At 29.0% G+C, this 14373-nt stretch overlaps 1 protein-coding gene across 5 annotated transcripts in view; it reads left to right on the top strand.

Moving 5' to 3' along the window:
- The window catches only part of LOC108561506 (disco-interacting protein 2), a 55131-nt gene that overhangs the window by 21833 nt on the left and 18925 nt on the right, over window positions 1-14373 (top strand). For 2 of the 5 annotated variants that reach the window (XM_017919472.1, XM_017919471.1), the window contains exons 2-4: window positions 3637-3711; window positions 6749-6886; window positions 7239-7334. In XM_017919472.1, the coding sequence (XP_017774961.1) occupies window positions 3637-3711; window positions 6749-6886; window positions 7239-7334 (309 nt within the window). The remainder of the gene's footprint in view (window positions 1-3636; window positions 3712-6748; window positions 6887-7238; window positions 7335-14373) is intronic. The other 3 variants (XM_017919474.1, XM_017919473.1, XM_017919475.1) reach the window with 3 other exon arrangements.

Below are 14373 nucleotides of genomic sequence, written 5' to 3'. Positions count from 1 at the left end.
AAATGGTGTATACGTAACTAGAAATGTATAATATATCAATAAAAGTTTTGATTTTTTTAATTAAACAGGACTATGCGAGATATTTACAATTACCATAGAAGCGATGAATGCAAAGTAATTATATTGTATATGCAAAAACGTGCTTTCAATTAGGGATGGGATAGTTATGGTAAAATGCAGAGATGAGAGAAAGAGAAAAAAAAACTTGGGGCAAAAATGACAGAAACTTATGATTGTTCTATATGTAGTTAAATATAATCTTCTTTTAAATCATTAAGAGTACAAAATTATTGAATAGTTCGCATGCATTATATTTTTAAAAATAAGCGAGACAAAGCATATTGTTTTAGAAACTTCCAAAAAAAATTGGTAAAGGTACATGTTTTTTTTATTGCTATAAATGTCTTCAACAAAGATACATAGCTAAAACATGAAAATTGAAATAAGTTTATAAAAAAATGAGGATTAACACCAAAAACTGCATAGTAGTATATGTGTCAAATCTGGAAGCACTAAGGAACACGAGGCCTATTCAATAGACTAGGATAAAACAAAGAATTATTGAAAAAATTGTATTTTGTAATCAATTAAAAAAAAACTGCTAAAAAAAGTAATACTGAAATAACAGATGAATGGAAAAGTTATTCGAAATAAAGAGATTACCACGAAATATGTAACATAGTGAATACCTACCGATGTGTTTGAAACTATTTAATTACAGAATTCAATGTCAACAGAAACGCAATTTACACAACTGTAAATACCAGTCCAAAATCGGATATTTCGAATTTAAAACTGTCCAATAGATTTACGGAACAAATTGGTTAATTCGATATATATATTGTGTTCATGCACAGCTCGACATTCCATTTAGGGCATTACCGTTTTTTTTTTGTTTTGTTTAGTTGTTTTTGTTTTTAAAATTCTGACGTTGCTTGTCCATGTGCGAAACGCTAATATTATTATTGACATGTTGTAATTATGATTGATGGGGAAGCGCGTAATGGAAATCACGGTCTATTAAGCTCAATGTCGGACCGGCATCAAAATTATTATCGACAAATATTTCCCCATTATTATTAATTTTTATTAATTTTTTTACGCAATTTGTGTCAACTTCTCGTTACAATTTATTAACAGTTCAGAAGAGTGATTTTCTTTTTTCCATTATTTATAGAAATCTGTTGTCGCTTCTGTTTAAGTTTGTTACTGTTATCATTACCCAGTTTACATTTGACCATCGAACTAAATTCGTGTATTTTCGGAAGACCTACTTCTGTGTTTTGTCATCTTTTGTATTTATTTATAATTTACATTTTTCTGGTCAGAAGCAACAGTAAACTAATAATTCGTTACTCGTTCCATTAGCTTACGACAATAGGATTATTATGCGTGCATAATGGAACATAATTTGCTTTATAACAGTTTAGCAGCTGTAATATGGTTTAGTTGTAATTAACAATACGTAAAATTAATTAAATTGTATACAAATTATTCAAATATTTTATAAATGAAATATTATTTTTATATAATAAATGAAATAATTAAGTTTTATACACAAAAAGTAATTGGTAATTTAAAATTATAATTTAAGCAGATTCGAGCCGAACAAAAAATTGTGCAAACTTTGCACAATTTTCTTCTTGTACTTAACCCATATACCAAAAAACATACAACGTGCATTATCCTGCGTCATTTGCTGGTTCAGTGAGATTTTGGATGCTTAATCCTGCGCTTTTTTGCTATTTGTGAGATGGCGAGTGCTGCAAATCCTGATTTACGCTGTAAGCAAATATAATTTTGTCGGATTTACTTTTTATTTTTTCTTGTTTTTGATCCGGAAAGTACACTGCGCGAAATTGAAAATTGTAATGTTATGTCCTTCCTCCGCGTCCTTTCAGATTTCCATTTGCGAACGACGTCCGAATAAAGTGAAACATAATCATTTAAATGCTTCGATTTTTAACAAAACGGATTCGAATCCGATTACATGAATGTAGTTCAAGGTTTTGCAACAATTGTATTTTATTTGGAGAGTTTGTGTTTCAGTGAAAAAAGTATATATTTGGAAAATTCACAAAGTTACAATTTAGGTCGAAATAAATAAGAAGTTCTTACAAGATTATAATTAATTTATGTATTTGATTAAGTTCGAACAATAGCAATAAACAGGTTTTAGTTAGAGATAAATGATTTTGAAAATCCAATAATAATTGTAATAAAAATCTTTTCAGACGAACAATTATTAACTCTTGAAATTAAAAGTTTTCCATGATTTATCACTTTATAAGTTGAAATCTGTACAAATCGTTGGTTTTCTTATTAGATTGTTTTAAATTTCTTATTTGAATTGTCCAAGAATAATCTTAACTTTATATAATTTAAATTGAATCATGACTATATATTTTGTAACAAAAATTACTAAATTAAAATGAATAGTTATTTTAATTTTGTTATTTTTTTGTAAGAAAGTTTACAAAAAAATAGAAAACGTAAGCGAAATCTTTTCTTATATAAATTATAGTAATTATTAATTATGAAAAATATTTATTAAGAAAAATCACAAGAAATTACGTGTATTTCTTACATAATAATCACGTTTATTAATAAATGTGATGGTGAATACGTTTTTTCAATAACAAATTGCAATTTGTTGCGACCTGCAGGTTAAAAACTTTCGATTAAAGCACTTAAAAATGTGATATTAATAGCACGTTTTCTTCGTGCTATATTAAATGATTTTAATGATTCTTTTTTCTTGAACTTTTGTCGTTGTATAAAGTTTATATAGAGATGATCTTAACAATATTTATTGAAACATTTAAACATATATAAAAATGTTCCATCCTCATGATCTTATTTAAATTAAACATTAAATGTTGTTCATCATTAATACAACAAAATCAATAAGAATGCTGTAAAAATGTATACGTTCACACTAGTCATAAATTTTCAAATAATTTAGAAATTTTGTATTTTTGTTTCAAAATAATTGCGACATTTAAGATTATTTTTTGAATCATATATTTAAAATATTTTTAATAAAGAAAGACTATATTCAAGTAATATTGATCGTGAATTAAGTGTATTTCATGGATTTAAGTATTATGAAGAAGTTTTTTTTTGTACATTACTAATTCTAGATATTTTTTATCTATTACTCATATAATATTGAAGATATGAAGCGCAATATTAATTGTATTATGTGGACGTGAGTATTATGAAGAAAACAATTAAATGGAACCACGATTCTCTCTTCGGCGTCGCAAAGGCAAAGCGAATCATATTTTATAAATATAACCCTAAAAAAATATATATTAAGCTGCCAGCCTCTTAATAAATCCCGAGGGTTTCGTTATTAGCAGAGAAGAAAAGCGAATAATGAAAAGGGGTTCATTTCAAGCGTCACGCTTATGCAAATTTTATTAAATTTCTTTGCACGCGGAAACGTACAATATTAAGTACACACAGAGAAAGAGAGAGACATGTACGTGTATATATATATATTGCTTTTCCCAGCGGAGGAAATCATTTCCATTTCCTCTTTTATCGTTCATATTTTCCGTGAAAATTTTATATATCCACTGCAGCGAATGTTGGTAGCGCTCATTGAAAAACTTCTGTGTTTGCTTTCAGGGGACATTACTCAAAAAGGATACGAGAAGAAGAGGACACGTCTACTTACTCCCTATGTGCCTAAACAAAATTCAAGTGAGTATCTCAACAAAAAGTTGGTTTTGTTTTACTGTTATTATTATTTCCATTATTTTGGGGGATGTTATTTGTATTGTAACTCACAGCAATTTCGATTCATTTCGTTCGACATTAAACAAAATCAGATGCTGAAGTTATTTGTGTTATTCTCGTAGTTGAGGAACGGTAAAGTCAGTTTTGTTACATGTCCTCAAGTCCTGACGAACTGTACCTGTCTGTTAGGTGACTACGGATAATAAGAGTTTTGTTGTTTTCGTTTCTTTAGTTGTTGTTTATTGCAAACGTAAAGCGACCCGCATATCTTCGAGCAAACACTCGTTGCTGCCGTCCGTAACAGTGGGTGGGTTCGGATCTGCACTGAGTATTGCATACGAAACGCCTCTGATCCCCGTCAAGAATGCTGCAACAAAAACAACAACAAAATGCAGAAAACCCGTATTACTTGCGTTCCTGTGAGAGACGGGATCATTCCAAAAAAAAAACTGCGTTTGTGTAGATTTAATTGCATAGGTTTATGCTCATGAAATTTCACTGTTAACTTGCTGCAGATATGAATACACAGCTATTAGCACATTTGCTTCCGCAATTTGACGGCCACATTTCGATACATTCAATTAATTCGTACACTGTATGTAGTATACACGGCTTCATAAGGTAAACGATCGTTGTTCCCTGGGTTCTCTCTACGAGGAATGCTGTTTTGTCTTGTTGCAACATTTTTTTTTCTGCTCAACTAGTTTTCAACGAAATTCAATTATTTGAATTGTTACAATGTCTTTGAAGAAGAAAAAACGTATTATTTCAGAAGATTCATTTTATTTCATGCAAATAAGTGCCGTTTAAAGTCCTGCAATTTCAATCTAGTCTTCGGTATATGAGTTGCATCATAAAACAAGAAATCTATACCATTCCAAGAAAACGCAATCCTCACTGATTGCACTTAACTAAATTGAAACGAACTTGTAAGCAGCTATTACAAAAGTACAATCAACTAATTGATTATCAAAGTTAAAATTTTGTCATTAATATTATTAGTTGATTTATGAAATGAAATTTAAAAAAAATATATATATATTTTAATTCATAATTAATTAATTAGTAGACATATGCCAATTAAAGTATTTCATATTTGGATTTGAAATGCAACGGTGGAATCAATAATGCCACAAAACAACAACTAGAATATAAAAAAGTAAACATTGTTCTCTCTCTGTGATATTAATAGAGCAATTATATGGAAACGTTAGCCCTTCATTTGTGCAAAATAATTAACTAGTATAACAGTTGATGTTAATTAAAATCACTAATTAAAAGATGCATTCGTTTAATTAATGCGAATTGTTGCCACGTCTCTCTTTGATTTCGTTCACGTTAGTTTTGATTAAAATCAACCAAACAGAAAAAAAATCAGTGTTTATTTTAATAAATTATTGAACAAGTTATTAACCCGTTTTAGGTCAATGTGTTGTAATGAATTATTGAGTAATATTTAACGTTTTCTGGTATAATTATAGATTGAAATATAAAAAGTTGTTGCAAAGAATTAATCAAGTTTTCAAGTATAAAAAAAAAGAAACTTTTTTTAAACTTCTGAAAATTTTAGATATTGGATCAGGGATGTGAAAAGTTTTTTTTCTTATATTAGGAAAATTTGGATTAAAATTAAATTTCTTTCAAAGAATTTTTTCCAACCAACAGTTATAATCAAGAATATCGAGTTTAATTTTAAGAAGTTTATAAACAAGAAGTATTTTTTACTTAATTTTTATTGTATTTACAAAAATTTGGGGATTAATAAAATAAAATCGAGACGTCTTGTTACAGACACCTATGTTTTCCAAAATTTTTACATATGGCAATTTATTTATACAACCTAACCTAACTTTTTCTTTTCATCAGAATACAACATTGATTATTTTATTTACATATTTATTTAAATTTTGCAAATATCAATGATGTTTCTACATTAATCTTATTTTTATTGAAAAAAATATTGCACAATGAAAAATACTAGTACCTACTATTGTTTGGTACCTACTATTAACATTCATATATTATTTAATAAAGTGAATATTTCTGATTAAATTAATTATGTTTAGGACTTAAGGCATTGTAACATTTTGTAAGCTGCATCCTCACTATGCGTGATAAGTAACGTCAGTCAGGCGCACCAACATTTTTTATGTTGTCAAAATAAAATTTACCTGTCAATTTACTGCCATTATCATTAGACATAATGATAACTAATGTTGGTATACCTAACACATGTTAATGTTTACATTTGAGGAGTAAAATATATTGAACGTTGATTCGATTTTCACCCTTAATTTGCAAATTAGCAAACACATTTACGAGTTACTTATAGGTGTCCTAACACTGATTAAGACTCTCAACTAACACTGCTTGCCTTGACCGCCTTTGATTCCACTGGCTGCAGTCTATGAAGATCATACCTAAATTCGCCCCTGTTTCAGTTAACTCTTTGAGAGGCGGTGGTACTACATAATGTACCACCTTTTGAACATGTCTAGTAGGCATAATTTTCTAGAAAATGTACATGAATTTGCTATTTAACTTAGTTTGTTAGTCAAGGAATAAATCATGATCTAATGTTGTCTGATTCAGTTGTCTAAAATTGTGTCTAGAAATTTAGGAATTTCTGTCCTCTCGAAGAGTTAAGTATCGTTGTTCACTGTGCATTTCATAAATCAAACAGCAAGTATAAAACAGTAAGCATATTTTTCAGTGAAATTGTGAAATTTTCATGTTACGTGCAAAAAAATATAGTATGCATTCCCCGGATGGCCCATATATCACTCAACAGAAGACCACCTCTGGGATTGTTTCTGATTTTACGTTGCGCATGATAAAAATGGGGGGGGTTTTGCCTTAAATTTTAAATTTTCTTTTACTTTATTTTTGTTTCGTTTTTATTTTCTTATTATCATTATTGTTGTTGTTATTTTTATGATTATTATTATTTATCGATGGGTACGTTGTGTTCATGTGTGTCCTGTGTGTGTCTGTGTCGTAGCCGGAAGTTCTGGGAACGATGGCGGCACCGGAAATGGAAATGCCGGAAATAGCGGCGGTGGCTACGGCGTCGGAAAACAACACACGAGACGCCGCACGCAGCGCCGCGTCACGCAAAACGAGAAGAGATATCATTCAGGTTCGCCCTTCATACACCCTTTCGCATTTTACTCGTTTTCTTTTTTTATTTCTTAATTGTTTTTTTATTGTTTACCACTTCAATTGCATTCATATATAATTTGTTTAATTCATTTCATTTTTATTTTTGGCTAATTTGCCCACTTGCTTGTTCGCATGTCGCTTACACAAATCACCTAATGCTATTGGTTCACACTTTTGTTTCACGTTTGCTCTCATCCACACGTTGTTGTTTGTTAATGAGTTTCTGTTTTGTCGTTGTCGTCGTTACCGTTATTATTTTATTTTTGTTTTGTTCTTCTTTTTATTTTTGCATGTTGAGTGTTGTTGTTGTTGTTGTTTTGCATGTGTAGCTGCCGGAGGTGAGTCGAGGGGCGTCAGTCCTGCCACAAGGGCCTTCCGACGTGGAAATCGACGTCTCACCCGTAATGAGAGTCGCTATCATTCCGGTAAGTATGTTGCCAAGGAGAAATGCGCTTTTCCGCAAATTTCTGCTTTTCCATTAAAACCAACCCGCACACATCGCCATTTAATTATCACATTGCTCCATCATTGTTCTATCTAGATGTGTGTACGTGCGGTGTTCCCACGCCGTTTTACAGATACTCTCCTGCATCTATACAAAATGTTTTCCATGACTAGATATATAGATACACACACACACCAACGCGTCTCCTCTCTTGACAGCTGATTCTATTTGACTGATAGAATTACGAGGGAGGAGTGTATGCTCGCTGTGTTAATTGTACCCTCGTCTCCAGCCCTTATCGATTCTGTTAACTCTATATTATAATACTACAGTTTTCAGCAAACAGAAATTCAATGCTATCAATATATTTACTTTGAATCTCTATTGACATAATTATTTACTTATAAATATTACAAAAGCTATATAACATACACACAAAAAAATAGAATTTGTCTAAAGTAATTTTGTTACAAATATAAGATTAACAAAAAAATTGATCAGGTGATTCTTTCTTGATGTTATATGTAGTATATTTTCATTGGGTACTTCAAAATTAGAACAATACCTCGCATAGTGCGGGTTATCGGTTCCGCCAATATTCTCGACTATTTTAAACCAGGCTAATCAAGGATTTAAATACATAGATAAATAAACCGCACAAAAAGAGACATGACTGTATAAAAGGGGGAAAAACGAATCAGTCCGGACTACAGTGATTCCGGACAAATCGAAGCCGCAGTATGCGAGGAATTGGTGTAATTGATGAAGCTCATCTCAAGTATATTTGAAAGTTAGTTCAGCCATTCATAAGGTAATACAATTAACTCATTATATATCCATAGACATTGTTTTACTCATTTATAATGTGAAATAACAGATTACGGAATTCACTCTAAAGTCGTTTCTAACAAAATTTTATTTCCAGAAATATATATGATAAAGGAAATTCTATTTACATACGAATTAAAAACTAAACAAAAAGTTTATTAGAAATTACAACAGACTTGTATGAAAATACGGATGTTTTTTTATTACAAAAATATTTTTTTCTTGTTAATAATTTAATTAAACTAGTTTTTTAATAATCTTCCTAATTGCATTTTGAATATACAAAATTATAATACTACAGTTTTCAGGAAACTGGAATTCAATGCTATCAATATATTTACTTTGAATCTCTATTGACATAACCATTTACTTATAAATATTACAAAAGCTATTACAATTTAAATGATATAGAAAGATTATATTAATATAGGTACAAAAATAGAATTTGTCTAAAGTAATTTTGTTACAAATATAAGATTAACAAAAAATTTAAGTCAGGTCTTGATATTATATGTAGTATATTGTCATTGGGTAAATGGGTAAATGGACATGATAAAGGAAAAAAACTGAATTGGTGTAATTGATGAAGTTCATCTCAAGTATATTTCAAAGTTATTTCAGCCTTTCATAAGGTAATACAGTTAACTCATTATATATCCATAGACATTGTTTTACTCATTTATAATGTGAAATAACTGATTACGGAATTCACTCGAAAGTCGTTTCTAACAAAATTTTATTTCCAGAATATATAAGATAAAGGAAATTAAAAAAATATCCCGCTTTTGTCTATTTACATACGAATTAAAAACTAAACAAACAGTTTATTAGAAATTACAACAGACTTGTATGAAAATATGAATGTTTTTTTTTTGATTAAAAAAATACTTTTTTTCTTGTTAATAATTTAATTAAACTAGTTTTTTTATAATCTTCCTAATTGCATTTTGAATATACAAAATTATAATACTTCAGTTTTCAGCAAACTGGAAATCAATGCTATCAATATATTTACTTTGAATCTCTATTGACATAATTATTTACTTATAAATATTACAAAAGCTATATAACATACACAAAAAAAATAGAATTTGTCTAAAGTAATTTTGTTACAAATATAAGGTTAACAAAAAAATAGATCAGGTGATTCTTTCTTGATATTATATGTAGTATATTTTCATTGCGTACTTTACAATTAGAGCAATACCTCGCATAGTGCGGGTTATCGGTTTTGCCAATATCTTCGACTATTTTAAACCAGGCTAATCGAGGATTTAAATACATAGATAAATAAACCGCACAAACATGAGACATGATTGTATAAAAATAAAAGGGGGAAAAACGAATCAGTCCGGACTACAGTGATTCCGGACAAATCGAAGCCGCACTATGCGAGGAATTGGTGTAATTGATGAAGCTCATCTCAAGTATATTTCAAAGTTAGTTCAGCCTTTTTATAAAGTAATACAATTTACTCATTATATATCCATAGACATACCTTGTTTTACTCATTTACAATGTTAAATAAATAACAGATTAGGGAATTCACTAACGTCTTTTCTAACAAAATTTTATTTCCAAAAATATACATGATGAAGGAAATTAAAAAAAATCCCGCTTTTGTCTATTTATTTACATATGAATTAAAAACTAAACAAACAGTTTATTAAAAATTACAACAGACTTGTATGAAAATACTAATGTTTTTTTATTAAAAAAATACTTTTTTTCTTGTTAATAATTTAATTAAACTAGTTTTTTTATAATCTTCCTAATTGCATTTGGAATATAAATTTTTTTGGTAAAAACGCTGGTAACGCTTCTTTTATGACATTTTGTAGTACATCAATGATTTAATAATATTAAACACAATCAAATAATATTCACATATGTAGGATTTCGTGATTAACGTGAACTCAAATAACAAAAGCAGATACTGCTAAATCCACTAAATTTTATTTAAATAAATTATTTGTCGATTCCATTGTTCATATAGTAATTTACAGTTGAGTTGAATCAAAACCTAAATACACATTGAAATACTGAAATTGAATTATGTGTACTTGTATTATTATGTACATTTATATTTAATTTATAGTAATATTTTGCATAGTGTAGATTCGATCAGTTCGGATTCGATATAGTGCGGTTTGAAATTTTTTATATATACATCATTTTTACATAAATTCGGATTTAAAGTTCTCGATTAGTCCGGTTTCAAATAGTGATATTCGAGGTATTTCTATATATAATTTCATATAAATTTTAATATATCTTAATTTCTCTATGTTTAAATACATTTTTATCAAATATATTGTTAGCAAAAAATTTAATTAAGTATATAAATAATAATAATTATGTAAAGTTTATTATGGTTAAAATAAGTAAAATATCAGAAAATATCTAATTTGTGCAATGTCAGATAATCATAATATTAATGTTATACAAAATAAATATACATCACCAAAAATATCAAACTAACAGAGAAAAGGTATAATATACAATTATAAACACACATGTACTTTTAAAATAATCACTTGAACATATGTATTAAAGTTTTTTTGAATAAATATATACACTATTTGAATATAATTAATAAATATGAAGTAATTGAAAAATTAACAATTATAATTAATTTAAAAAAAGGTGTTTAAATTACATGAAATTAAATTATTGACTAGAGTGGTTGAGTAAACTGTTTGTGGTGAAAATTTGCACTAGGAATCAAATAATTGGTGCTTAGATGATAAAAGTTGGGGAAGATAGTTTAAGTTGGGAGTTTGGATCTGTCCGAACGCAAATCAAGTTACTAATACCCGCGGGGTTCGACTGGAATTCTCTGGAATAGCGGACGGATTTAACAATGTTGTTTGTTATCCGAAGACGAGAAAACAGGAGTTTCGCTTGCGTAGCAATTCTCAACTTGTCTTCCACTAACTTGTGTCCGTATTAAATAATAAATTCTTAAATAATATTGCCTTCTTCGAGCCGTCTTATCAATTAGACACACTAGAGTGCGTCTATGATAATTTTTGAAGACCACTAGATTTTTTTGGGGCCCACAGTATTGTAACTCTAAAAACAGAAGATTACCATAAAAAATATATATAAAACAAGAATTTTTGAAAATATTTGAATTATAAAAATATATTTTTTAATGTTAAGTTGCTAAAATACTTAACTGGTGCCTAAGGCCCACGATAACCAATGAATACCGTAAGAAACAATACAATTTATAAGTATATCGAAGTATTTTGATTAGGTTTCAACTAAATTGCGGTCCAGCTCGAGTTTGTGGAATTAAATTCTGGCAACTATTTGCTGCTGGTAAGAAAGTAGGAACTGTCGTTGCATAACAAATTGCTTTGGCAAAACCATCGTTAAACAATTGCGGTTGTACGGAACAAGGCCACATTAAAGTGATCGTGGGCCCTAAGCAGCATTTAAGTACATCGTCGAGGTGAGTTTATAACAACAAAATATATATTCTAATTTCAACTATTTTTGTACAATACATTTTGTGGGCCCCGCAAAGTACCGTGGACCCGGAAAACCTCGTGGGCCCTGTGCTTAATGGATATAACGGTCCTCCAGTTATGGGATTTATCAAGCAACTGCAACTCCTCCTCGAAGGAAAACACATTGAATGAAGATAGTAAAGTGAATACTTAAACTTATATAAAAAGTATTATTATATACGATATAATTATAATTAATGACTAACTACAATTACTTTACAATTTAAATATTACTTAATTTTAATAACTGGAAATAAAGTACAAATTTATTCGCATAACTGTAACAATCATTATAAATTGAAGGTGTTAATTCATGCATTTTATTTGCTGCATATAAAACCTTGTTTTCCGTAATTTGATTCAATTCTACACGATTGTGCAATTAAAATTTAATGAATCATATTTACTCTTAAACGCTTTTTATTTTATACAGTTCGAATTAATTAAATTGAACAGAAATCAATAAAATACGGCAAATCCTCAAACTAATGAATCGTTTCGATAATGTAATTATTCAACTAGTTTATTTCTTCATAGTCCGACTTCAATCAGTCCGGATTCACTGAAATCCGGTTTGAAAATGAGTATCTTTTGTTCTGATACGTTTTCAATATTCTCGATTAGTGCGGTTTCAAACAGTCGTAACTGATTATCCGGACTATGCGAGATATTGTTGTATTTAAACATGTTTGGATATTTGAATAAAGAAGGATTATAGGATTTTAATAAATACGGTTTATGAGTAAAGAAGTTTTAATGATACATGGAGATTTTAATAAATATGGTTTAATGCGAGAAGGGGGATTAAGTTGCGGAGAATCGCAATAATTTAAGGTAGAATGAAATGTAAATGCGCTCCAGTCTATTCATGTTAAACTTGTAATTTCACTCGCAGATTAAATAGTATAAAAATGGAAAAGGACATTAGAGAAGCCAGGGCAAAGAATTGTATTATTCTGCAGCGAAGCAGTCTCGTCCTTCCTCTTTCACAAATGTAGTCCTATTTGCAAAGGTAATTATCCTTGCAAAAACGGTGGCTTCTATCCACAAATTAGGACCACTCGTAGTTCTGTCACTATCATCCACTCGTCCTAAAAATTTCAGCACAAAATCTTATTTTTTTTAAACAAATATACAAATTTTGACTGCATTTTCAACTTAATTTCGTTGTGCAATTATATTTTTAAACTTAAAACACTTCATTTTAAGTCCATAAGTTTCTTTACAAAGGTGAGAACACAAAATTAAATGGTTATAAAAAATGTGTAAAAACATCATTAAAAATAAGTCGAAATTCAATAAATTTATGTTGGACATAAAACCGAAGCCTGAAGAAACCAATTGCAAATAGATAAATTATTGTTATTAAGTATTTTCTTATATAATTGAAAAGCAAACATTTAATTTCAAACAAACAATAATTTATACCTAAAGCTTTTGTAATAAAAAACGAACTGTAATGTTTCAGTTGTTGAATTGCTTTCCATATTTTACCGCTGGGAAGATTTAAATAAAACAAGTTCTTTCGGTCTTTTAAAACCGAACGGGCGATTTTATTTTTTTACATTACACCAAACCCATATCACTCTCACGTCTTTTCCATTTTTCGCAGACTTTCATCGCCGTTCCAAACTAACCTACTCACACATCACCCAAACGCCCTCCATCTCCCCCATTCATCACTAAATTCACCAGAAAATCTACATATTCCGACACCTTTCTACCTACAAAATGTATTGTTCCCTTCTTTATTTTTCTCTTCTTTTTTTTTTGGTTAACATCCACAGCTTAATCGCATGTTTTCTGCGCCGTCAACCTTTCACCACGTTATTTATATATTTTGTTCAACAAAATACTTTGCAAAAAGACTGAACATTTTTTCTTGAAGTGTAATAACGTAAATATTTAATGACAAATAACATCTAAATAAATTACATTATTTACTAAGATACTTTCATATCTAAAAATAAGTTAATAATTAATATTACAACAATACCTCGGATAGTCCTGAATTGTTCGAAACTGGACTAATTGCGAATTTAAAAAATAAATTATACAAAAAGAATTATGTTGAAATTTATTATTGTTTTGTTAATTAAAAGATAGTTTATTCAAAAAAAACTATACTGTAGTTAATTTTCGATAGGACTGATCGAAGCCGCACTATGTGAGGTGTTACTGTAAATATATTAAAAACTAACTTTAATTAACAATTTAAACAAAGACTTAAATGCAAAATTAGCTAGTTAGTTGGACTTTGTGATGACTTCATATGCATTAGTTGCAAATTTTGGTTATTGAATTTAAATATAATCGTATAAGTATACAGGATGCACCATATTCGAGTAGACCAAAAATAGTAACCGATGCAAAAAAAAACATTAGAAAAGAATACATAATTGCCAACTCAATTTATAAGAAACCACAATATTTCATATGATTTTACACCAAATTTAAGATATGAGGAAGATTACATTTAGCACTTGATTATTTATCAAAAACATGTTCGTGTCATCATTGTTTAATAATGATTCACGTTTGTTAATATAACATTTTCTCGATATATAAAGAAAGTTCTATTAGCTTTAATTAAAAAAAAATGTGAGTATTGAGAAAGGATTAATAATTTAATTGATAAAAGTTACATCCAAATAGTCGAGAAAATAAACTTGT

Source organism: Nicrophorus vespilloides, unplaced genomic scaffold, assembly GCF_001412225.1.
Source record: "Nicrophorus vespilloides isolate i.1.1-1 unplaced genomic scaffold, Nicve_v1.0, whole genome shotgun sequence".
NCBI lineage: Eukaryota > Metazoa > Arthropoda > Insecta > Coleoptera > Silphidae > Nicrophorus > Nicrophorus vespilloides.
Note: the sequence above shows the minus strand (reverse complement) of the source record. Positions and strands in the feature narration are given on the sequence as shown.